The following is a 26741-nucleotide window of genomic DNA, read 5'->3' as shown; positions in this document are numbered from 1 at the left end:
TAATAATAATAATAATAATAATAATAATAATAATAATAATAATAATAATAATAATAATTAATGATAATAATGATAATTAGTAATAATTATTATGTATTATTTGTATTAATATATTAATACTTGATGATGATTATATAATGATAATAATATATAAAAAGTAAATTAATATTACTATTTTAATAGTTAGATTTAATAATATAATAATATTTAGTAATAAAAATAATGATTAGATCGGACCGCGCAAAATTGCTTCATAAGCCGTTTTGACGCGATTTGATTGGTTTTTGAGCTAAAAAAAGTGGGTTTTTTTGTGATTTCGACTTAAATCACGTTCCTCCTAATAATAATAGTAATAATAATGAGTAAAACTATAATAAAAATATAATATATAGAAATAAGGGTAATGTTATATGTAGCCCTTAGGGCTACATATAAGCATTAAATACATGTCTTAAAATGGAAACAGTTTATGAATTCATGACAAAATTTCACATCATTTGAGGTAATAAATGCTTGATTTAAATTTTTATTTCTATTTTAAGCTTCTAGGGCTATGTATATCATTTTCCTAGAAATAATAATAATAATAATACTTAATAATAATGATATAAAAATAAATATTAATAAGAGTAATTAGTCAAATAAATTAGACCAACATAATAATAATATTTAACAAAATGGTTATAAAAGAATGGACCTGAACTGAGCTGAGCTGAACTGAAAATAAGTTGGGAAAAACAGGCCCTAAAACTAAACATATGGAGTGCACTTGAACTGCATCTCTTATGTTTCAACCAAGTTTTTCTCCATTTTTCAACATTGACCAAGTATTTTCCAATGTTGATTAGTACACGAAGGAAATCGAGTTGAAACATAAAAAATGTGGGTTACATGTCTTACCATGTTTGGTTTTAGTGAGATGAAGCCGCAAAATACTTGGCCAATGCCTAGAAAATGGGTCAAGGTTGTTTCTCGTTAAAAAAAATTATTTTTAATGTCTTATTTTGCCATATTTTTTTAAAAGGAGTTTCTCACAAATTCTTGTATTTAAAAAGTTATCTCTCACAAAATTTCCTCAATTAAAAATATTAAACTAGTTGACATCTTCATCAAGTAATATTATTTTAGAGATAATTGTCATAACACTAACATCTACCTATAATTTGAATCAATGGATTAATGTTACTTTCAAAAAAAAAAAAAACATCTACCTATAAATGTAATGCTAGTGTTTAATTTCAATAACGCAACATCTTTCATGAATATGAGTCGAGATCTTCACACTTGCTTTGAGTTATGAACTGATTTGATCACTATTATTTTGAATTCTCTTTCTCTGTTTTTAACTCCCCAAAATATTTCTATATAGTCCTATTAGAGCATGTGATACTTTATTTTTCGCATGAATCAGAGAAGTATAAATCATGTTGATACGGATTAAATTGTTGGTCTCGATAAAATTTAAGATACTATAAACATCAACATGTTAACGACGCAAATTAGATCCTGCACCGAGGTGTAGGATGAGCATCCTACACCTTGTCCATGTGGCTGACTTTTGGCAATATTTTTGAAAGTGGGCCAGCTCTTTCTCTCTCATCACGTGAAACAATTTATTTAATGTACAAATGCATATGGTTTGGTGTACTATAATCTACGAGTGTACATTTAGGGATTTTCAGTGATCAAAGCAATGACCATCAATGTACATTTTGATTTTATTGAATTTCGGTATGAGATTGTAATTGTACATATTGAATTTCATTAGTGAACAAACATCAAACACACCAGTGTACAAAGAATGGAAATTACTCACTTGACATATTTCGGTATGGGACTGTAATTGTACATATTGAATTTCATTACTGAACAAACATCAACACACCCAGTGTACAAAGATTGCAAATTACTCACTTGACATCAACTTCATGAATTGGGTTACTTTCAGCTGGGGGGTTGTCATTGTACATTTTGATTTTATTAATGAACAACTATGAAGCCAAAGATGTACAAGGAGGTTGAGTGTGGAAAAGAGAGAAGTGGTGAATTTCGGTATGAGACTGTAATTGTACATATTAAATTTCATTAGTGAACAAACATCAACACACCCAGTGTACAAAGATTGCAAATTACTCACTTGACATCAGTTTCAGGAATTGGGTTACTTTCAGCTGTGGGGCTGTCATTGTACATTTTGATTTTGTTAATGAACAACCACGAAGCCAAGAATGTACAAGGAGGTTGAGTGTGGAAAAGAGAGAAGTGGTGAACAGTATATGGGGAACATCAAATCAGTTATTAAATGGTGAACAGTAAATGTCAAATCAGTTACTTTTTGTATTTTTGACATGTACATTGAATGTAATGGGAATGTACATTAGCTGTCAAATCAATTACTTTTTTGCATATTGAATGGTGTGTTTCATTCTTATTGCCTTGCGTTTTGGAGCTGGTGTAGGATGCTCATCCTACACCTTGGTCCATAATCTACTAATTGTGTTAACGAAACAAACCCACAATCTCGAAGTTCTATAAAATCATTTTACCAAAACCCCCAAAAAAAGGGGAAAAAGAAAGCTCAGACCATGAGTTCCTTTGTTTAATCACATTCATATTATTCTTCCTACTGATATTGTTCACTCATAGCCTCATAGGTTCCAAAAAATTTCAAGCAGATACCAAAAGAAATTGTACATTTATTGACTAGTGACTAATCACCATATATTGTACATCTGGAGTTAACAAAAGACAAAGAAAATAGAAAAAGAAAGGGGGGAAAAGAAGTGTTCTAACAGTTTTTAAAAGAGGTTTAGGTTGATCTGACCTCTTCCATTGCTGGCTTTTTTTAATATCACACTGCCAAACAAATGATTCACCATCTTCTCAAGCTTGCAAAGATTTATTAACTAAAGAGCCTTAAACAAAAGACAATTTACTACTAGATAATCTTTACCAGGTTCTTGATATGAGTGTCTCATGCTACTTTCTTACTTCCACTTTGCCAATATATAAACACCTTCAACTGCACAAACTTCATCAATCCAAGCACATTTACTAAAACACAAATCTTTTCTACATTGATGGCAAACAAAGAACACCAAAAAATGTCCTTCTACGTCATCACTATGGCCATTCTTGCCATTTACCGACAGGTATCAGTTCAGTCATTCACCTTAAGCACAGAAGTTGATGTCCTTCGTGCCTTAAAGGAAGGGATTGATCCCAACTCAATTCCAAGCAACTCATTCATCAGCACCTGGGATTTTGCACTTGACCCTTGTGAGAGCACAGGGGCACATTTCCTTGGGATCCTGTGCTCGATCCCTGAGGACAACTCAAGCAGCCGTATCACTATACTTGACCTAGATGGAGTGGGGTATGATGGATTCCTCACTAATGACATTGGTAACCTAACTGAGCTCACCATCCTTAACTTGAGCAAAAACAAATTTCGAGGACCAATACCTGACAGCGTTACTAAGCTGAACAAATTAACAGCACTTGTAATGTCTGACAATTACTTTACTGGAAGCTTACCTCTAGGATTAAGAAGACTGAAAAGGATCCAAGAACTCGATGTCTCCCGCAACAAGCTTACTGGCTTAATACCTACTTGGCTCACCAACTTTAGGAGCCTCGAGTCCTTGAGAATGGCGAGCAATGGATTTTCTGGGCGAATCCCCAATTTGGCAGGTTTATGGCAACTCCACACATTAGATCTCAGCAGTAACCAACTATTTGGGATTCTTCCTCAGCTTCCTACAAGCTTGAGAATATTGTCACTGAGCCATAATGTACTTTCAGGGAGTATTCATTCAATATATGAGCTCCAAAACCTCAGAATGTTGGATCTGAGTGATAACAGGTTTAGTGGCAGAATCAGAGGAATCGTGAGCTTACCCGAGGTTATTAGTCTCAATTTGTCAGTCAACTGGTTCACAGAATTGCAGGTTCCCAAATTTGCAGGTGAATCCACCCATCTTGAAGTGTTAGATGTGCAAGAAAACCGCCTAACAGGCCACCTGCCAGCAAACTTAGCCACAATGGAGAAGTTAACAGCAATCTACCTGAGTCACAACCAGCTTTCTGGACCTATACCAAGAAGTTTTGGGGTGAGACTTGGTGCTCCTTGGAGGCATGTGTTCTTTAATCACAACTTTCTGGTGGGAGCTGTACCACCAGAATTTGCCATCCAAAAGATAAAGGTGACAGGAAGTCTAGCTCATAATTGCCTCAAGTGTCCGAAAAATGTTACCATGTGCGATGGAGGTCAGCGTCTAGCTTCAGAATGCGCAGGGCAAAGTGCAATAGAAATATTTCAGTAGGAAGAAGAGGATGACTTTTATGCAACAGTAACTACAATGTAGTTCATGTAGACATAATCGCTTGTAATGAGATAAAAGCAGACAAATAATTGTGTTGATAACAAATTATATTTAGTTAATAAAACTGATTCCTTCACGAGACCATGACAAGAGAGAGTATTTTACTTGTACTATACCATCAAATATATCATAATAACTCGTGTCCCAATTTAGCAAGTAATAGAAACCTAAGTATAGAATGACAAGACATAACTGAATCAGGGTAATCGAGTTAAGTTGATGGAGAAGTGAGAGAATAAGAGGCGTATGGAGTAATGAAACCTAACTGCAAAATTTCTTCTTGAACTGTAAGTTAGTAACCATCTCAGAGAAGCCAGTGAACACTGACATTACCAAGCCAAATAAAAAGTGGGAACTGGGCCAAAGCAATGAAGAGCAAGAGGTAGTGATGCCTACTTGAATCATAACTTCTCACTTCAGCAAAAAGGACTCTCTTCATAGTCTTTACCATGAAGATCCCCGTAGAAAGACAGGTCCAAGGCATCAAAAAGTAGTATGAGTAGCTCCAGAAAATCCTACCAAGGACAGCTAATGACAATCCAGTAAATGCATAGCCACCATAAGCCACAATGTCCAGCAGGGGTGCTTCCCCACTACCCAAGGATAGCAATGATACTTTCAACAAAGAGACTTGCAAAAACCATCCCAACAATCCTTTGACAAACAGCAAGTTCAGCGATTCCGGACTAAACCTGCAAAGCATTGCCAAAAAAAGCCGTTATAAAACTTAGCTACAGTGAAAAACTATTTAATATTCAGATTACCTCCTATATCTAGCTTTCTAGCCCAATTTAAATCTTTCTAAAGTTTGGCATACACCAAATAAATGAAGCCAATTTGACAGAGAAACACATCTTTTCTTCTTTTACAAACTTCGATTTTGAATATCCAATTATTTAATTCCTCAACTATGTTATCTTCTCATTCCTTAAGCAATTCAAGGTTAAGAGGTTTACTACATTTTCTTAATCTATGCACCTTTCTCCTCATCTGGAGGCCATATATGTTAGTTATCTTCTCTATCATCTGTGAAACTATCATGAGTCATGAGTATCAACTATCATGACAGACAAAGAATCCCCCAAACATTGGGCAAATAATGGAAAAAATAAAAAAAATCTGCTCTTCCCCAAAGAATTTGAACAGCAGTCCACAGCTCCCTTCCCTCTCCAACATTCTGATATATGAAAAATGGATACTGAGCAACATTCTTTTCATGCTAACACAGTTGATCTTATCATCTACAACCATTAAGATCGTCACAATTTGTGGAATCCTAAAAAAAAAAGCAGCAAGAGGTAACATATTTAAACATTTGCATCAATTTTTACCACAGAGGGGCATCATAGAGCGTAATTTTTAAGCTCAATTTATCTTTGTCACTCAGTCACTCTTGATACACAACATCTCAAACTAATAACAATATCAAAATGAAGAATTTTAAAGTTCAACTTAAGATCCAACTGATGGAGATATCTATTTTTTAATACTCGCAGAAAACTATTGGAACACTTTTGACCAAGCATACAAAAGCAACAGACACAGTATTGATACCACTACTAAGAATCATATGAGTAACTAACAGATAGTGTCTTACTTTCCACGAAGACCCAGCAAAAGAGCGGCCAAAATGACATAGGTACCAAATGCCATAAACGGGATATACAAATCTGGTGCATTAATGTCATACATTGGAGGTCTATAGGAAAGTCTTCCACCCACAGGCTCACTTATTCTTGTCCAATGACCCTGCAAAATTAGAAAATGAGAGTTCAAAAGGATCGTATACTATAAATTGGGAAGTAAAGAACAAGATGAAACTTCAATAGTTCTATCAGAAGTTATGCTTACTCTATGCAAGAAGGGAAATAGCACAACTTTCAATTTGTTCTTGACATAGTGCTCATTTACTTGAAAGTAATAGTGAGGGTCAGATAGGTACCTACTGATCTGCTCCATAAATATAACTCATGTTAGCAATAAAGCATATGCAGATTGAAATCTTTGGAAAATTCATAGAAGTGACATCCCAAATAGTCAAAATCATTGGTATAGGATCCACATAAACAAAACTGTCCACAAGTCTAGTGTATTTTTTCACTTATCACTCTAGGTTAGCCAAAACCATGAGATAATTTTGTAAAGATACAATCACAATTCATAAGCCTGTTATAAAGATGCTTTAACCATAGTAATCCAAGAAAAATCAATAGCTAAATATTCCAGGCCACTTTATGTCTATAATTAAGGACGTGAGTAGCAACATCACCATCCCCCCTCTTCCCCTATCTAATTACTCCATAAGTAAATAATATAAGAGATAAAATATTGTTTGTAATTTTTAGAACATTTATGTTCTTTTTTTTGGTCGAGGAAAATTTAGAAATCTCCCCCACCCACCCACACAAGCCCGCACGCACATACAAAAGTGTATAATTGTTTATGTATCATTAAAAAGTGCATCAACATAAATATGACAGTAAGATGAGGCAATACAAAAGTGTGTAAACTATAAAAAGTTCGAGTCAAAGTGGATTGTCCCACACTAGCACTTCCACATAATAACTCTACCAAAGGCGATCCTATTACGGGAATAGCATCCATTATACATATACATATGTGTGTGAATAGATTGGAAAAGTTTTCCTCTGAATAACTAGGCATGATATATCTGAATTTATAAGCAATATGTCATAAATATATGTTCCGGAAATCAAATAACTAGGATGCACCCTTCGGCCTTACAGTGCTGCAACACATCAACTACTTCTTATGATATGCATGGGCTAGACTAACTACAACCAACAGATGCAGAACATCCTCCAATTTCTGCTCACAGAATGCTTTTCTTCACAAATTCCTGAGATCTGCTGACAATTAAACATGTTCTGGAGAAACAAATGCTGGAAGCATGCTAAGTAAAAGCCAAAAAAGAAACACCTTATATTCACAAGGTCAAAGGATAGACCAAAACAAGCAAACATTCCAGATAATAGCTTACTGCATGAAGTTGTTGCAGGTATACTGGATAAAAGAGATACTCAGATGTTGGAAACCCATCTTATGTCTTGTCATCTTACATGAAATCAAAAGCAACTCTCTTCATCCATTAAGTACCCTCTGCTTTGAGTCACGCAAGCCAACCAAGCGATTAACTCAAAGCAACCAAGCTCTCATTCACTGTTTTCCCTGGTTAGGATTTAACTAGTGTAAAATAATGTATTTATCTCTTTACAAAGTAAACCAACACACAAACAATGTTATAAAGCTCAAAACATGAGACATCTGAAGTACCATCCAAGACATAGAGTGCTAAAAAGAATTAACCAAGCATTGTACTTACATTGCTTTGTACATACTCAGAACTGGACCCTAGAATTCTCTCCCCATAGGCACCCAAACCACCTCGGATAAACCCAGAACCTGCTGCAGAGAATGCGTCTCCAAATGGATTAGACTGGGAATTAGCAGGCGGTCGCAGCATAGCAGGCTGAGATCCTATATTGTTATACATCTCTGTCCTGAAATCCAGAATACAGAAACCAGATTTAGAACTGGTAATTCAGATAGAGAATAATTCCAAAGAATTTGATTATATTCTTAGAATCCAGAAATACAAAACTATCAACTCAGCTCCCGTGCCCCTTTTATAAGCTAAAACAATATCTAGGGAAGTAACGAACTTTCTTAAATTATTGTAAGCCAAAACCTTAAAATGACACAGCGAAACTCTATGTTCAAAACCTACTTGTATAGCGACTACAATTAGACCCAAAGGAACAATAATATTGGGAATCAAGTCCGAAACCCCAGTTTCATCATCAAAGATCCTGAACAAAGACTTCCACACCAGGTGCACAGCAAAAAAGAGGAGTTTTGCCAAATTCAAAACCATTCTATATATTTTTTGTTCAGATCATAAAAAAAGTAGTCTATCTAGATTCTAGTAAACAAAAAAGGAATACATTTCATCAACAAAGTAGTATACTGGAACAAAAACCATCAATGTGATAATATACCCACAATCACGTCATATGTTGGGTCTTTTTATACTACTTTTTTCAAAAAAAAAAAAATACTATCTTTTGTAACAAATATACAACTGTTTTTGCTAAATATGCCACTACAAATTATTCTAAACATGTTCAGAACAATTCTGATTTAGGCCTTTCTCCAAAGAAGAGTGCCTTCAAAAAAGGGTCCCTAATATGGTACTATTCAACTTGGCAGCAATAATGCAGGCCATCTAAGAGCTAGATTGATATTTACCTCCTTCTTAGTCATTTTTCAGCAGCCTCGCTGTCACACCACAACAAGACTCGACATAGATCGTCCTATCAATTATCCGTAAGCAGTCACACACTCACACCAATAATCACTGAACAATTCAGTATCTCATGTAGTATTATTAATCTGCGGAAGATACTCAAAAAGTACCTGATGAATGTTTGAGAAAGTGGTGCTTTCCAAACAACAATTTCTTTCTTACTCTATATCTTTCTATCATTTAGCTTCTTCACTTCCATGATTCATAATGAATAAAAGATTGCCGAAGCAATTCTCGAGCCAATAAATCTATTAGATCTTAACTACCTGAATCTTCAGGGTTGGTTTTTAGAAGTCAGCCATGTACCAACATGAACCCAACATAGATTTAACCTAAACTAACTACATTATTGGGTCAATTACTCAAGAGTCAACGCATAAATATTCCACCAATAGAAAGGCTATGATCTAGTAAGGCAGCACATACACAACACAATGTAGACAACTATCAAACTACGTATTCCAAGTTCCAACTCTTCCAAGCTTCATATACTCAAAATATACCTAGCTTTGCCTAACAAAAACCAAAATACTGATGTCATGACTTTTTTAAGAGGTTATTATGCTACAAGGCCATGTTTTCAGCCCCTTTTTGATAAAGAAACCATCATCTAAACTTTGAAGGAAGGCATTGAGACATTCTGCTAGCATCACTCGGACCACAAAGCGCACTCAAACTCGACAACAGCCGGTAAGTAGCGATCATATATTCATATTCGACCCAATCCGAAAATGACCCGATTCACAAAACAACCACAAGTCCCCAAGACAAACTATCCCCTCTCGACCCAATCTTGAAAAAACAAGTTGCATATATGGTAGATATACAGTAAAACATTACACATTGGGGACAAGAATAAACAAGTTACACAACAGAAAACAACATTCATAAATATATAACATCATTAGAAATAACTCAATAATATTGTAAGACGGTCTTGTATGAGAATTTGTAAAGTAATCTCCATTGTCCATTGTTAGCATCAACGATTATGATTTCTCAGAAACCCTAGCTTAAACATAAATTGCATAATAAAATATAGCAAACCAAAAAACAAATATTCTAAAAAGTAAAATTCAACGCCAAATTCTGATTCTAATTCAAAATTTAACAGAATTTAAGGCATGAAAGAATCGAGGACGAAAGAAACTGAAAGCAATACCTAATTTGTTGGCGATGTAATGAAATGTTAAACTGCTACTGAAGCAATGCAAATGTTTATCATTGATAAATGATAATATTAGCACTCGAACGTTGCTCTGTCTTCTCTATCTCTCCTCTTTTCCTCTTTTCCCTGTTTTGTTTCTGCGTGGCGGAATAATTGGAATTTGCGTATTTGCCTTTCATTTACGTGTCATGCAAACTACTGCTTACTGCTTCTCTTTCGCTATATTAAGGCGTTAGTAACGAATTGTAGGACGTTATTTAGCAAATTTTTAATAACACTTATTGTATTAATATTTTTTGTATCTTATTTTGTCAATTAGTATCTTTAAATACTTTAATATTTTATTTTCAGTAAGTTTTCTCAAATTTTTAACTGAATTGGTCAAAATTTTGGCATTGACTCGGGTTATTTAGCAAATGCGCGTGACTTCACCCCACTCTTTAAACTCCCCCCCATTTTTCACTTTTCATCTTCTTTACTTTCCTTTCACCAACCTAACCTCACGATCTGTAAACTATGTTACATTCTCCCTGATCAATTGACCAAATTGGTAAAAAAAAAGTGACCCTCAATGACAATTTGGTAAAAAAAATTGCTCTAGCGATAAATTGGTAAAGAAAATTAAGCTCTGGCTACATTTAGGCCAAGTTTTTTCTATAATTTCGGATTTGATCAAATCGTGCACTTTATAGATTTTATTTGAAATTGTATAAATAGTGTATCGTGACAAAAGAAGTTAATTAGATAAAAACACGAAAAATTTATGTAAAAGGCATGTAAATGCACGTATTGAATGTCGATTAAGTTGAAAAATTATATAAAATATGGCCAAAATATCGCTAGGAGTCCATTTTATTTACCAAACTATCGTCAAAGCTCATTTTATTTACTTAAATGTCCTCCGAGTTCAAAGTTCATTTTTTACCAACTTGTCGCTAGAACTCAATTTTCTTTACCAATTTATCGTTAGAGCAATTTTTTATTTATCAAATTGTCATTGAGGATCACCTTTTTTTTTACCAATTTGGTCAATTGGCCCGTTATACCTCCTCCGTCCTCCCTTCTCCTTCCTCTCTGTGTCTCTCATCCTAAGCACTAGTCTCTACTCTCTGCTATGTTGAGTCATCATTATTGTGGATAGGTACTCATTTTGGATTTTTCGGACGACAAACTAGTGAACTAGCAAAAGGAATTGAGAGAATATACCTCTAAATTAGGAGAAGAATTAAGTTGGAAACCAATTCCGTATAGTTGAATTGTCTTTGACCAGTGAGAATTTTATTGGAAAGAAGAATTTTAAGGAAGATGGAACAAAGTTTCTTGTTTGTGAGGAAGGGAAGGATTTAGATGGGGGATTTAGTAGCTCGGGAGAGTTGAAGAGAGGATGCAAATAATCTGCAACACATGCACAAGAATTTGGAGGGGAAAACAAAGTCAATGTCACAATTTTGACCAATTTGGCAAGAAATTTGAGAAAAGGTAGGGAAATTGAAATAAAGGTACTAATTGACAAAATAAAACATAAAAGATACTAGTTCACAAATTCAGTGCCATAAACGGTATTACTTCACAACTTTTCTTTTTTCTTACTTTTAAGTCGCACAGAAACAAAGTGGGTAGCAGAGAAATCGATAAAAGGAATAGAACATAGAAGGACGAAAAGTAAAACTCAAATGAGATAAAAAGTTAATGTTAAGATTAGAGCTTGGAAAATATTGATCCAATTTGTTAATGTGACCCAAGTCTAACCCGAAAATAGTGAGTTAAAGTTGGAAAAAATTAAATGAGTTAGGTACTTGGGTTGAGGCTGATATTTTCAACCTGAAATTAACCTGCTTTGACCCCCTTTTAACCCATTTACATATATATTTCCTATATTTTGTGTTGAAATTGTTGAGAATTTAAGAAATGCTAATTGTTAAACACTTTTACTTGAATAGAAACTCTAATCATGCTTACTTTTAGATGAATTTAATTTTGAAAAGTAACTAGTTTTATTTCAAATTTAATATGAGAAATACATAAATGAGTAAAACTGGTAAATGGTAATCCTATAAATATATATATCGAGTTAGGGTTGAATTTTTCAATCCATTTAATTAATGGATTAAGTTTGTGTTGAGGTATATGTTCAATCTGTTTATTATCAACCCGAATACAACACCCCACTCAACCTGATTTAATTTGTTACTCCCTCTGTTTTTTTTATATTTCTCACTTTTATGTGCTCGTCTCCCAATGTACGTCTTTAAACTTAAATATCATTCATTATATATTAGAAAAAATAATAACGATTAAATATTAATAAAGTACTAATTAAGACGAGTAAAGCAAGATCCCACATGATTTTTTTTCTTGTAAATTGAAAAATTTGAGAAGAGAGTATGAATAGTGTCAAGATTTCATGTGAGAAATATAAAAAACAAAAGAAGTACCTATCAATCCATTTTTTTATTTGTTATTAATTTATAAATGCTAATAAAACGTTTTTCAGTATTAATTATTTTATACTATTTGTAACTGGTATCAATATATATGAAGTTGCCTAAAATTGACTCTTGATGGGGAAGACACATATATACAAGACATTGTACTAATAGATTAAAGGTAAAGTCATATCATTTTTCATGCAATGATATACTTGGTTTTAAATTTAAAATACATTAGTAAAACTCATTATTGTGATTTCCTATACATAAACTAGCATTTTTTGCACGTGATGCGTGCTTGAATTCTTTTCAAGACAGAAACTCGATTTTTTCCGACTTATATAAAAGTCAAAATTTGAACATTAGTCATACAAAGTATGATTATTTTTAGTTGCAAAATTTAATTGGTTTAGTCTCTGTCACTTAAGGGCCTGTTCTCTTCGGCATAAAACAACTGAACTGAACTGAACTGAACTGAACTAAACTGAATTGAACTGAACTGAATTGAACTGAACAGAACTGAATTCAACTGAACTGATCTGTACTGAATTGAACTGAACTGAACTGAAATGAATAGTGATATGTGAGAGTAAAAGTATTGTCAAGAGCTGAGCTGAACTGAACTGAACTGGTCTGAACTGAACTGATCTGAACTGAACTGAATTGAATTGAACTGAATTGAACTGAACTGAACTGAACTGAATTGAATTGAACTGAACTGAACTAATAATAAGCTGGGGAGAACAGGCCCTAAGTCTCTCACCAGTCTCTTTTTTTTTCTTTTCAAGGTCAAAATTCTATGATCAAAATAGAAATTTTATTGAATTTATCTATGATTTCTAATATTATAATTTTTTAGTTGATTTTTAAATTAAGTACACTACTTCATATATTGTGAAGAAAGTGGACACTTGGATTTCAAGTCAAATTTTTGTGAGTATGTATTGACGTTGTAGTGTATTGGTTGTAGTTTGTAAGTTAATTTTTTGGTTTTTGTAAAGTTTCATCATTTGAGTGTTTTGTATAATGTAAATTATGCAATTCTATGATTTAAGTTGACTTGTGAATGATTGTTATAATTTTATTTCCAGTATTTTTATTTGAATCTCCCTTTGGTTTGTAATTGGATTTGTAATTTAGAAAGGAAAAGGGGTAAAATAGTCTCTTCATTCGGGGATACTATAGCCCCCCTTCCCTTATATAATAGAGATATGTTGTACTTTAATTCTTGAATGATATTTTACATAAACCTTTTTACCTTGATAATTAATCGCTATTATATAATAGAAAGAGATAGGTCCAAATATATGTAAAAGTTTCATTATATATAGGAAACACTATGAAAAATAAATAATTTTTTTCCTTGTCTAACTTCTAAATTATGATTTCACTACAAATACACCTCAGTTTTTTTTTCCTTGTCTAACTTCTAAATTATGTTTGCACATTTATATTTAAAAATTTTCATCATTCCAATTTTTGTCCTTTTCTAAATTTTAACACTTTGAGCTTGAATTATATTTGAATTGAAGTTTTGATTTTTTTTTCATAAATTTGATATTGGATTTTTTTAGAAAAACAAAAATCGTTACTTTTCGCAAATTAATTTAGTTTTTTTTTTTTCTGAAAATGGATTTTTGCAAAAATTGTTCGCAAAAAGTTTGATATTGTTTTGCTTTTCAAAATTTATTTCTGAACATGGACTTTTTGCAAAAGTTATGGGAAAAAATTTATATATTGGCATTTTTTTTAGAAAAAACTAAATTTGTTTTATACGAAAATAAATTAAATTTAAGTCTGATTGTATAAAAGCCCTTTTGAACTCATTGTTGTCATCTCCATTTTTTTAACTACATAACAGTCAACTAATTTGCTATTGTTTATTTCAATTAATGTGAAATAATTTTGAAGGTTAAAAGAATTATGTACCTTTTTCGAAGTTACAAATTGCCGATGGATGAATGTGTGATATCACCGTCAAAATCTTATGTTTTTCTCAAATTTGTGTTTATAGGTAACTTTTGTGAGTATGTAATTGTGAATGGTTCTTGAGAACAGTGATTTGTAAGTAAATTTTTGAAGTAAATGTTTTTTGTATGTATTGACGTTCTAAGTTATTAGTTTTACTTTGTATGTTAATTTTAAGTTTTAATAAAGTTTCCTGATTAAATTTGAGTGATTTGCGTGATTTTTATAACGTGATTTTCTCAATTGTATGGGTGATTTGTAAAGTTTCTTCTCTTTAAGTGATTTGTGAGTGAGTGTTGTAAATTTATTTTCGGTAGTTTTCTTTGAGTGACAATTTTGATTTTGTAATTCCTTTTGTGAGTGAGTGTTGTAATTCCTTTTGTAATATATAAGGGAAGGGGGGAGCAATGGTGTCCTCTTTTGAAATGCCTATTTTACCCCTCTTTCCTTTCTAAACTACGAAAGGACTATCAAAATCAAAATCGACACTCAAAGAAAACTATTCAAAGAAACCTACTCAAAGAAAACTACCGAAAATTAATAGAGTATTGTATTTAATTTAAAAATCAACTAAAAAATTATAATATTAGAAATCATAAATACATTCAATAAAATTTCTATTTTGTTCATAGAATTTAACTTTCAAAAGTAAAAAAAAAAAAAAAAACGAATGGTGAGAGACTTAAGTGACAGAAACTAAACCAATCAAATTTTGCAACTAAAAACAATATATTTCGTATGTCTATATTCAAATTTTGACTCTTATGCTGAAGAAAATCGAGTTTTTGTTTCGAAAAAAATTCAAGCACGCATCGCGTGCAAAAAATTCTAGTATATTTAGTACGAATTACCTAACCTCATTTAAAAAAAAATATGTAATCAATTGCATTTCAACAAAATTGAACCGTTGGTGAGCAACTTAAATTCCCTTATATATGCTTTTAATGTTATTTATTTGCTCATTTTAGTATTTTTTTTAAACAAGTTTGTCAATGATCATTTTGTCCAACAAAAAAAAGCTTTACGACAATTATATGTATTACTTAGACGAAATTTTGTTACAATATGAAATTGCTATGAAGATTACAATTAATCCTAGACGTAAACAAGCAACAAAATCAAAACATTGGTGAGCAACTTAAATTTTTTAAATATGCTTAAAATATTTTTTTGCTTATTTTAGTATTATTGAAACAAGTTTGTCAATGATCGTTTTGTCCAGCACAAAGTAAAATGGATAAAAGAAAGCTCTTTGCCATTATGTAGAGCATTGTCAGTATCTAATGCAAGGAGGTCAACAATTAATAAATTTCTATCTATAAATGATGCATGTATGTGTATTGCCAAGTTTTGAAATATGGGTGTTATTTTATTTTTTAATTTGTGTTATTATGACATCCCTCCGTTTCCTAAAGATCTTCCCTCTTTCCGTTTAAGGGTGTTTCCAAAAGATCTTCCCTCTTTTGCTTTATTCCTTATCTGGCAAAACAAATTTCCCTATTTACCCTCTCATGTCACTATCATATGGTCCACCATTACCTTATTAATTCAATTTTACCCCCTTTCTCTCTCCTACTTTAACCCCTTTTTATTTGTTTATTTATCTTAACCCCTTTCTCTCTCCTACTTTACTCACACCATGCCCCACACAACTTGATTTTCCTTGGTATCTGTAGGAACAGTAAGTGGGAAGATCTTTAGGAAACGGAGGGAGTATTTAAGTTAAGACATTAACAATAAAATATATCTCAGAAAAATTACAAAGTAGTACTAAAAGTAGTCAGGTTGGATAAGCATCCATTAGCATTAGTGTCAGCCTTTGCGATATGTGCTTGAGGAACTTTAATGATCATATACCATAAAAATTCTTCAAAAATTTCCGAATTCTGTCAATGGTACAAATCAGATTAATATGAGAAGTAGAGGTACCCTGCAAAAGGTAAACTAGGTTAATAAAATATGTTAGGAAGGTAATATGTGATAAAAATGTTGCTTGAAGTTCTGAAAATAGTTTCATTTCTGTGAATCCATAAACTCCATGCATAAAGCAATAATAAACTTGATCAAACAATTGCTGAGAAGTCCATCCACGCTTCTAAAGAGCAGGATATGTTTAATAATCCACTAAGTTTGAGATTGTGGATCATGTGAGATTGACGAGTTTAGAAGATTATTCTGATTCTAAAGGGTGTTAACTGTAGTACAATTCTTGAAGATATGATTTTGATATTTTACTTATCTTTGTTGTTTATTCAATATGTTTAATTTCACTCTTATTATAGGTAAATTGATTTTTTAATTTTATGACATACACCATTTCAAGATTTTCAATTATGTATTACTTCCTCCGTTCTAGAATAAATGAAACACTTATAATTTTGGGCCGTTTCAGAAAAAATGAAACGTTACTTTATTTAGTATTTACTTCTCTGTATCTCTGTGTTCATCACATGAGTCTCTCTTTTTCTTTCTCTCTATCTATCTTCTCTCTTAGATCCCCATGCTAGTCCCCTGTATTTCATTTAAAACATAACGGATGAAGTATATAATTTGATAAAAAAATACCAAAATATATGTACAGGGTGTAATCGAGTTGAGCAGCTCGCAAGTAGCTCGAACTCGACTCGATCAAAGCTCGACTCGAGTTAGCTCGAAACTCGATAACCTTGCGTACAACTCAATTGTTTTCATTAATTTCTCTTCGAAACAAAGAATTACATTAACACTCATTAAAAATAAATTGATTTAGTGTAAAAGGAAAAAAATTGTAAAGATAAAAAATATAATAATTAAGTGCCGAGAATTTTAAAGTGAACCGAAAATTTAAATGAGTTGCTCTTGAACAATCGACTCTACTCGAAATTTAGCGAGCACGAGTCGGACAACCATGTGCTCATAATCGACTCAATCTATTAACATCATTATTACTTGTGCATTTTTACATGGGTCCAAAAACTAGTAACGAGTAAACCATAGAAGTCATCAAACTGTTGCTAGTTGCTAATAACGATAAGCAACCGGAACTAGTCCATTTTATGGTGGTCGGAGCAACGGTAAATCCTATCATGGAAAGCGCGCAGGTTGAAGAAGCATTGAAAGTCTTAAATTCATCTCTCTCTCAAATCAAATGGCGCCTTAAATCTTCATCAAAGCTTCGTCTTGAAATAGGTTTGTTTTTCCCCCCTCTAATTTCTTGATTATATTACTCTAAACTCCCCACTTTTTGATCCACCCTTTCCCTTTAATTATTGACTTCCTTGCATTCAATCCAATTTAAATAATGATTTCACACATGGGTTTTGATATCAACTTCCATGTCTTTCTTTATCAATGTTTATTCAACTTCAAGTTTCACTGATTTTAATGTGTTGATGTCTTATTCAAGATATTCTGAAGATTATTCGCTATGAGATCGTCTCAATATTTATTCTAGAGGGGTCACTTTTTTGTTTAAATTAGTTGTCATGTAACTTGTTTAGTTCAAATAGTAAGTTAAGATGGTCTTTTTATAGACCAATTATTACATCATTAGCGCTTTGTGGATGTTTTTGGCATTTACAAGTTTCATGGTCTTTGGAGAATTGTGTAAATAGAGGAAAAGAAAAGTGAATGAAGAATATTGGGGAATTGATGATTTTGCTTTTGTAGATGTTATGGCATTGTGCTCAGGGATGAGGCCTCTTGTGATGGTAGACTATGGTGGAAAGATGCCTGAGCTGCAAGAGCACTTGTGTTCACTTCTTGAGGTTATTCACAAGGTTTTGCTTCTAATTTGCTCGAATTTGTCGCGATTCCAAATTATACGCAGCTGAACACCTTTGTCTGGTAGCATTAGACATAGGAAACATTTTTAAAAGGTACCAAAAAATAGAATTGGAGTTAGCAATTGGCCTGTTCTTCTTATTGAGGAGGTTAAGGGAGAAGCAGAATTACTGTAAAAGTGCTATAAAGCGAGAAATTTTGGTTGACTATTGAGTCTATCTTTTTCTCAAATTAGTTGGTGGATTTAAGGTGCAGTTATCTATGCATTTTCTTTGATAGTTTAATGCTTGTTATAGATTGCATTCTTGCCTTAAGGATAGTTCAGGTTTAAGTTGGAAATATATTCAATTTATTACCTCCATTACAACAAAACAGGCAAAATAAATCACATTTTTATGGAAGTATGTACGGATTAAACAATGATTGTTAATGATGTCATCATCACAGTGTATCATAATATAATGAGAAAATTATTGTCCATTTCACTGGGTTTAACACCAGATGTCTATGGTAAGCTAGTTTTAATCAGAGGGAGAAATTTCAAGACTGTCATTATTAATCTGTCATTTTAAAATTTTGATGTTCCGCATGGTAAAGGCGTAAACTATTATCTTAGCAAATCCATCTTTGTGGATCTTGGGTAAGGACTTGTTAGTTGGATTAAAAAGAGCACTGGTTAATGTATTTAATGTTCTTACTCTCTGCTCAAGCAATCTACATTGTTAATGCATTGTTCAGCATAATTACTATCTTAGTAGCAGTAAGTTGTTGTAATAGTTTTTACTAATTTTTGCAGTTTAATTCGAGTTCAATTAGAAGTTGGCTTTGAAGCATAAGTAAACGGACTACCCTTAAAGTTAATTTTGGTGTTTTTTGCAAAACTTTACTGTAAAAGCTATATTCGATAACTTTTGCAAAATCCTGCCTCAAGAGCAAGTAGCTTTTGTGAACTTTTCCCAGAAGATGAAAGCTAGTCCTATCCAATAAACATTCTGACATCGATTCGTAAAATCAGTGCTGCACACGTCATATATGTTCTAACTTCTATTGGAAAGTGTATACACCATATCAGGTATTCATGTCCCCCTCTTGGAGAGATTGGTACAAGTTACAGATGAAAAGTAGTTGATCGATGTGTTTTGGATCTCCGTCAAGCTATAGGTAAAACCATCCATTCTAAGGTCTTGAAGCTTTAGTGCTTTTAGTCTCTAAGCTACTTGGGCTAAAGTTGAAGCCAAATTTCAAAATGGCTGGACTGGAAACAAAAATGGGGACAGAGGTCCTGATTTAGGACCAACCAGTCTAAGGAGGATCAATCCTTGTTCAGGACCTGGTCGCCTCCTATCTTTTGTCCAAAGTAGTTGATGGGACTGGGATGGTTAGATCCCCCAGCCTAGATGAGACCAGTTAGTTCCTGGACCAGACTGTGCTGTGATGCAGTAATTAGAGGTCTCCATGTCTGACGATGGTTTCGGACCAGTCCGTGTATATGGGGATTGGGGGGGACTTTAACCAACTTGAAGTTCCTCCACCCATGACTTTTAAAATTCTCTCCCTTTCTTAGGAGATTCTTGCTCTTGAGAAATCAAATTTTAAGGACATTACAGTTGGTAATTCTTTGGAGGATTTTGATTTGTCTAATGGTAAGTAGTATGTAGACAAAGCAACTTCAGAAATCTTATATCTTTCTTGCACTGCACAGAAATTCCGAAAGCTTCATGCTCATGATCCTTGTCTAACTTCTAATATTGTCATTAATAAGTGATTGTCTAATGATGCCTTTTTTCAGGAGTCTACTATTTTCGAGCAGTTGAGAGTGATGGTTATTGAAGATATGATCTACCTGCTAAATGTTAGGGAATTTTCTGAATATGTCAGCTGGAGTTTGAGCGCGGATGCTAAACAGCATTTCGTGGACCTTGAACAGGATCCTCCAAAGGTAGCTGCAAATCAACAGAAAATTTTCAGCTGTTTGTATGTTTCTTGAGTTTTTTTTCTTTTCTTTTCTCTTTGACTTCCTTAGCTTATGTGCATCAGATGATATCAACAGCTCTTCAGAGCTCAGCTATCAAGGACTTGGTGTCGGTTCAAAATTTTTTCTCTTTGGTGTTTACTAGTGATGGTGTTAGTACTGTTGCTTTGCATGGACAAAATGAAGACCGACAGCAATATGCTAAATCTCCATCTAAACCTTGCCAGTTTTTGGAGGTTCTTGATCTCAGCAGTTGCATGCAAGACAATCAGATAACAATACCGACCCTAAATGGGTAACTCCTATTGAGATTTCTACTACTTGCTATGAACTATGAAGAGCTCATGTTTCAAACACTTGCATTGGTAGAGTACGTGGCATAAAGATTTTGTTCTCCATGGTGAATTATCTCTTGATTATGCTTTTATAAGAGCTAACAAGTTCATTGCTCTTTCCCTAGATGAATTTTATAGGGGCGACTTCTATATTAACCAAATTTCATATAGAGAAAGTCTTATGGTCCTGATCGATTAATAATGCAGCAGGTTACTGGTTTCTTTATACATGTTTTGAATATTATTATCGGTATGTCATTGACAAAATTTGTTTCATTGATGAACTCTAATTCATCAATGTCCATTGATTGTCGATTATTAGATTTGGTCTTCTATAACTCAAATAATAGCTTCATTCCCCTTTCCCCATTCTTGCTTTCCTGCTGATTCTTTGCTCTAGGTTCTGGTTCTGAATACACAAGGACGATGGCATCTGAAAATATGCTCAATCACTTATCATGTAAATTTTCGTTTGATTAATTTGTAGGTGGTGATAAGAATATGTGCCCTGCATAAGAAGGCACCCTTTATTAATTTCTGTTACTGTTACTACTATTCCGATGCAATACTTAATACTTCCTCCGTTCTGAAATAAGTGAATCACTTCTCTCTTTTATGTGAGAGCTTTTTGAGAGAAGTGTTTCTCTTATTTCAGAATGAAGGAAGTGTATAATATTTTCATAAGAAAATGAGCTCTGTTTGTAATTGTAGCTCTGAATTGTATGCAGCTGGCTTCTTGGATATCCAGTGGTATACCTGTTTGGCAAAGACCACATATCAGACGCTATCTATAATCTCTCAACCAAGCCTCTTCGCCTTTACAAAGTTCTTGTCAACAGGTCTGCTGCCTTTGAACCTTAAATATGTTGCTGTTTCTATGTACTCTTTAGCTCTATGCTTTTCTCCATGTTGAGCTGAAAATGAGAGTTGGCAAGTTTTATGGGATCTGTGAGAATCTAAACAAGTTGTCTTCATTGCTTATGCATCTTTCTTTTAAGAAATAGGACAGCATACCTTAATTAGGATATAATGTGCATAATTATAGAGTATACACAAGGCTTGAAGAAAGAGATATTATAATGTAATAACTGAAACTGATAGCAATATAGCATATATTTAACAGCAAGATAAATTTCTAAATGATTGTATATACAACTTTCAAATAGTTACCCGTGGTTGCTAGTGAATGTCAAATGATGCTGGTGTGACCTTAGTTTTAGTCTGCTTAGAGGTATAGAGAGGATTAGCCTTAGGTATTTAAAATATTAGCTAACTGTTGTAGTATTACATAAACTGAAGCGGGATATATTCTGATAATGTCCGGTGAGGACTGGTTCTCATGGTTTTCTTTGATCTTTAGAGAAGTTATATACACCCAAGATATAAGAGCGATTCTCCATCTTTGGAATCTATCTTAGTAAATCGAAATCGATCTTGTGCTCTCAGAATTTGAAAGATGATAGGATACCTGTCGAAGAATGTGGATTGGAAACAAACATGAAACAACTATAGATCTAATTGTTTTTTACTTGTAAATTTTCTCAAATTTGACCGCAATACCATGCAATCAGTTGAGGTCACTGAGATCTCATGAAACATTCCACACTTTGCACTCTCATGACTGAAAATACTTAAACATATTGATCCTTGTTGATTTTTCTTTCTCACTATTAGGCCATCATTTTCTTTTTCTTTCTGTCTGCGGCTTATGTCTTCATAACTTATTAATTTTCTCCCCTCAAAAAAAATAAACAGAGCAATGCTGATAGAGAGTAATATGTTCATGGATATTTAGAACTTCTGTTTGCTCTTCCAGTTTTCCTTGTGAGCTTATGTAGATAGGAAGCTAGGGATTAAAACAGGTGTTTTTTTATTTTGTGAAGTTTCACATTCTCTTCTTTCTGAATGTACACAACAGAAACCCAAAACTACCTTGTCGCACTTGTATCATAAGCATCCTTGATGATAATAAGAAATAATTATAAGCAACTTGAAGAGCTGAATCGTTTGAGGCACTGGCCTGCATCACAACCTTGTCATCTTTATCTTAAGTTGCTCAGAAGATCAATAGTTAGCATTGTGCTTATATATATGTGCTTATGTTTTGACACATTTTGCTGATTGTAATATGATGTTTCTGGTGGTTGACTGAGAGCATACCGAGTGACTCTAATTCTTCCAATCCTGCAGAAATGCCTCGTGCAGTAATGTGTCACCATTGGACGAGCTAATGAGGTAAGCCCATATTTTGATTATATTTCTCATCTTCTGTCACACACACGTGACATGCTCACCCATGGAATCACACACATACATTCTTACATTAATCTGCCTTGTGCCTAGCATAGGATTTGTTTAAGCACTTTTCCTTTCTGTGACACTGATTTATTTAAGCATTTGATAATTAATATGCACGAACAAACCAAACACTTACAGAACAACTCTGACAATTTTTCTCCTCCAATAGGATGGTACGTGCATATGCACACATCTCCCCAGTATATAGTCTATCTGCTAAAAATAACTTATCTCTAGGATCTTTGGCAAGTTTAAAATTACTGTTCAAATATTCTAGAACTTTTACACTCTTGAAGCATAAATTATGTATTTGTGGTCATCAGTAGACCTTTCTGATGTTTTAGCTCTGCTGGTTAAATCTTGGATAAGACACATGACACACCTTATGGCATACTTTGACATGAGCTTGTGGTATAGGCTGCACTTTCTTCTTGCTTTTTGCCAAACACTAAATTATCAACATTGCTCAATGGAGATCACTTAGTCTAGTACAGAGAATACTGAATGCAGTACGATCAGCATGAACATGGCAGTTGCTTGGTTTTTTTTTTTCTTTTCTGGTGCTACTAGAAGTCAGATTGACTCGATGAAGATGTTTAATACTTGTAAATCATGAAGTTGTTGATTCTGGTGAATTATTAGTTTATACAGCAAGATATTGAGTATAGAATAATGGATGTTCCAATTTCTTTTGATGTGTAATGCCTTTGCTAAGACTACTGGTCCTCTTATGTTGGTCATCATCGAAGGAGCGTCTTTTCTGTCGTAATGTAGAATTAAACACTAGACATACATCTCCTTTTCAGGTCCTTTTTATTTTTAAAAGAAGTTATGTACCAGAAATTCTGATATATATCTGCTGACATGATAATTGGTTACAGTTTTTCAGTGCCATACGACTTGAGCATGGAAGGTCGCAATGAACCATGGGCAGAAGCGTTTTGGCTTCAGGTGCAAGCGAAACATGAAAAATGCAAACAAGTCTGGAGTTCCTTGCAAATGGAGGTGAATGAATGTTATCCACAGGCAATTGCATTGTAAGGCAGAATATTCATCTTGGGAGAGTTATAAATCAGCAGAGTAATTGAGTCAAACATGAATCCTATTGTCACTAACAATTGTGCCCTACTTTTGAGTTTTTGAGCATTGAAATGAAGGCCATTATCAGTTTAGGTCATACTAAACTGTCAAATTTATAAGTCACATTTTGGTGCTTAACCTTAGCGTTGTTAATCCCACTCCCAACTTCCAACGTAGCAGAACACCATATAGAATACTTTAGGAACTCCCTGGGAGAAAGATCGATGCAGACAAGACAGTGAAGAGAGAGGTGGAGAGGAAGAAGAAAACCACTCATGAGATCTGATGAAAGAATACGAGTCCTAATTTGTGAATTTGAAAAATAATTCTATGATGTGCTGCCATGTGCATGTGCATATTTTTACTCACAAAGATAGCAAAAAATATGGAAAGACTATCAAATTATCAAATGTGTCCATATGTGGTGGGGTGCCTAGTTCGGAAAAAGGCAAATAAGTAGCATTTCTTTGTAATATTCTACAAATTTAACCTCTACTATTGATTGTTATTTCTTTTCACTAGTAGAAAAATGATAATTTGCGGTTGCTTATTTGCATCGCATGTATCAAGAATTGACGCAAATGGTCAAGAGCAGACGATTTGCGTCGGATTGTAATCAACATCCGACGCAAATACCCACAACAAATAAATGGCAAGAGGATTTGTGTCGCGTGAACCTACCCATCTGACGCACATGAGTAATGTAGATCGATTTTCTAGATCGATTTTTAGAAGGAAGAGAAGCTGGCTATTATTCTTCAAACTTCATGAAAAATGTATAGTTTGAAAATTTTGAAAGCCTCCTCTTTCAACAACGAGAATGAGGGGGTGGGGAAGTGAGAAGATCACTATGCTCATCTTAAGATGTAATAGTTTGATTAAAGAGAGTAATCTTACTTTTGCTCATTTTAAGATGTACTTTCTCACCTTTTTTGTAGTAGTCCAATTTTAGAAAGGTTGTTCTAGTTTATAAATTGAGTTTTGCTCAACCCCTTCCTGTTTTTTCTTAGTAACACTTTGTATTTTAGTACAAAAATATGAGAGCCTTCCTAAATTCTAGTTTTGAAACGAAGGATTCAGGTGAGGCAGATGTGATTCTTGGTATATAGATTTTTAAAACTACATATGACATGTCTTCAAACCAATCTCATTATATTGAGAAAAATTTAAAGAAGTTTAATCAATTTGATTGTACTCTTGTGAGAATCCCATATGATATAATTCTAGTATTCATTTGAAAAAGAATAAGTGTGACAGCATGTCACAAGAACAATATGCCAAGATAATTGAAAGTGTAATGTTTTTGATGAATTACACTCAATCTAATATGGCATATGTTGTTAGTATTAGATTGAGCAGGTATACTCATAATCCTAATCAGGAGCATGGAATGCTTTGGATAGATTGTTGAAGTACTTAAATGGCACTATCAATCGGGGTTTACATTATTTAAGATCACCTTGTGTTCTTGAAGGATTTTGTGATGCCAATTGGGTGTCAAATAATGATGAGATTTATTCTACTAGTGGTTATATGTTTCTTGCTGGTGGTGCTATATCTTGAAAATCATCAAAACAAACTTGTATTGCCAAATTTATTATCGAATATGAGTTTATTGCTTTAGAATTGGCAGGATAGGAAACTGAGTGGCTAAGGAGTTTGCTTGTTGATATTCCATTGTGGGGGGGGGAAGCTAAGCCAACTCCATCAACTTCCATGCGTTGTGACTCACAAGCAGCAATTGAGATAGCGAATAATCAAGCTTATAATGGAAAAGGAAGGCTATTCCCTTGAGGCATGCTATTGTGAGAAATCTAATTAGAAATATTGTAAAGCCCACTCGAGTACGTAAAGTCAGAGAGGAATATTGGTGATCCTCTCGCCAAAGACTTTTGTAGAAAAATGGTGCTGGGGTCAGCACTAGGAATGGGTTTAAGAGTAAATTGTGATGGATACCCTTCTTAAGTTTTCCTAAGTTAAAAGGGTCAAAACAAGTCACAAAGTGCTCCAGATGTGTATACTACGACATTCCTATTAATAAAAGTGATGTAGTATTTTTAATTACTATTATATGTGTAAGGATGAGCAAAAGGCTCTTAATAAGTTCATAGCCTTGATAAGGTGGTTTGTGACATTACAAACTTGATGGACTTACCTATGTGAATGTGGGGGGGGGGGGGGGAGGGTGTTACACCCATCCCCTATGAGAGTCCCTAAGGCTTAGGACCTCTTAGAGCATTCATGAAAATCCAGGCAAATTGTAGGGCAATTATATTACAAATCGCGAGAATTTGAGAAAGGTGTAAGTGCGCAAATACGAATTAATTACTAACATCGTCGAAAGGTTCAAAGAAAAATCTACCTAATACGACAGTAAGACATGTTTGTATGCACTGGGTATCAATTCAAGTCTATAAGACATTAATGCTTACAAAATTGAACATTCGTGCCCAAGACTCCTTTTCTATTGTCTTTTCCTTCTTTATTCTTTTGAATCATGTGGGGGAATGTTGGAGTTAGTTAAGTGTATTGGTTTTTTCTCACTGCAGAACTTGCTTCAAAAGAATAAAAAGCTAGTTGTCTCACATTGGCAATTTAAAGGTTTTTCCCTTCCTTATATAGAGTTTCCTTCTTTATGCATTTGTTGAAGGTTGAGTGAGAAGAAACTAGTCACCACATGCACGCGCTGGCCGGGCCGGGCCGGGCTTAGGCGAGGGCGTGGCGCGGTTCTGGTTGTGGGATATTTTCCAGTTACTAATTTTTTGTCGGAAATCAACGTCCATGTTTTCGCTAATTTTGTAAATGTTATCATTGATTGATTCTTACCTCTATTAAAATTTTTGTTATTCCTTAACATTCGCCTAATTAATTACCTTCCCATTTTTGGTTCTTGGCTTCCTCTATAAATTGGAGCTTGTTCAGTCTTCTTGGATATACACACAAAAAAATCCTTTTTTCAATAACCTTCTTATACACGATTTTCTTATCCTCCATTTTCTGGGCTTTGTTTAACGTAT

At 33.7% G+C, this 26741-nt stretch overlaps 3 protein-coding genes across 5 annotated transcripts; 2 read left to right on the top strand and 1 right to left on the bottom strand.

Moving 5' to 3' along the window:
* The first annotated feature begins 3080 nt into the window (after window positions 1–3080).
* LOC104888828 (probable inactive leucine-rich repeat receptor kinase XIAO) lies at window positions 3081–4325 on the top strand. Its single transcript, XM_010673927.4, has one exon. The coding sequence runs from the start codon at window positions 3081–3083 to the stop codon at window positions 4323–4325; it is 1245 nt and encodes a 414-aa protein (XP_010672229.1).
* An 89-nt stretch (window positions 4326–4414) lies between these two features.
* On the bottom strand, window positions 4415–10021 carry LOC104888827 (uncharacterized). 3 transcript variants are annotated; one of them, XM_048641141.2, is made up of 5 exons: window positions 9875–10021; window positions 7729–7906; window positions 6237–6335; window positions 6076–6134; window positions 4415–5077 (listed from the first exon to the last, which is right to left on the bottom strand). In XM_048641141.2, exons 2-5 carry the CDS (start codon window positions 7897–7899, stop codon window positions 4690–4692), a joined length of 717 nt encoding a protein of 238 aa, XP_048497098.1. In that variant the 5' UTR covers window positions 7900–7906; window positions 9875–10021; the 3' UTR covers window positions 4415–4689. The 3 variants fall into 3 exon arrangements, with proteins under 3 accessions (XP_048497098.1, XP_010672228.1, XP_048497099.1); XM_010673926.4 differs by having other exon boundaries at window positions 5983–6134; window positions 9875–10020; XM_048641142.2 differs by lacking the exon at window positions 6237–6335 and having other exon boundaries at window positions 5983–6134.
* A 7189-nt stretch (window positions 10022–17210) lies between these two features.
* On the top strand, window positions 17211–23847 carry LOC104888826 (uncharacterized). The gene is made up of 7 exons (XM_010673924.4): window positions 17211–17445; window positions 17926–18035; window positions 19829–19978; window positions 20077–20306; window positions 21075–21185; window positions 22537–22581; window positions 23526–23847. The coding sequence occupies exons 1-7, from the start codon at window positions 17313–17315 to the stop codon at window positions 23683–23685; spliced, it is 939 nt and encodes a 312-aa protein (XP_010672226.1). The 5' UTR covers window positions 17211–17312; the 3' UTR covers window positions 23686–23847.
* Window positions 23848–26741: the final 2894 nt, after the last annotated feature.

This window comes from Beta vulgaris, chromosome 3, assembly GCF_026745355.1.
Source record: "Beta vulgaris subsp. vulgaris cultivar EL10 chromosome 3, EL10.2, whole genome shotgun sequence".
In the NCBI taxonomy this organism is placed as follows: Eukaryota; Viridiplantae; Streptophyta; class Magnoliopsida; order Caryophyllales; family Amaranthaceae; genus Beta; species Beta vulgaris.
The sequence above is the reverse complement of the archived record's forward strand: the minus strand, read 5'-3'. Positions and strand labels throughout refer to the sequence as shown.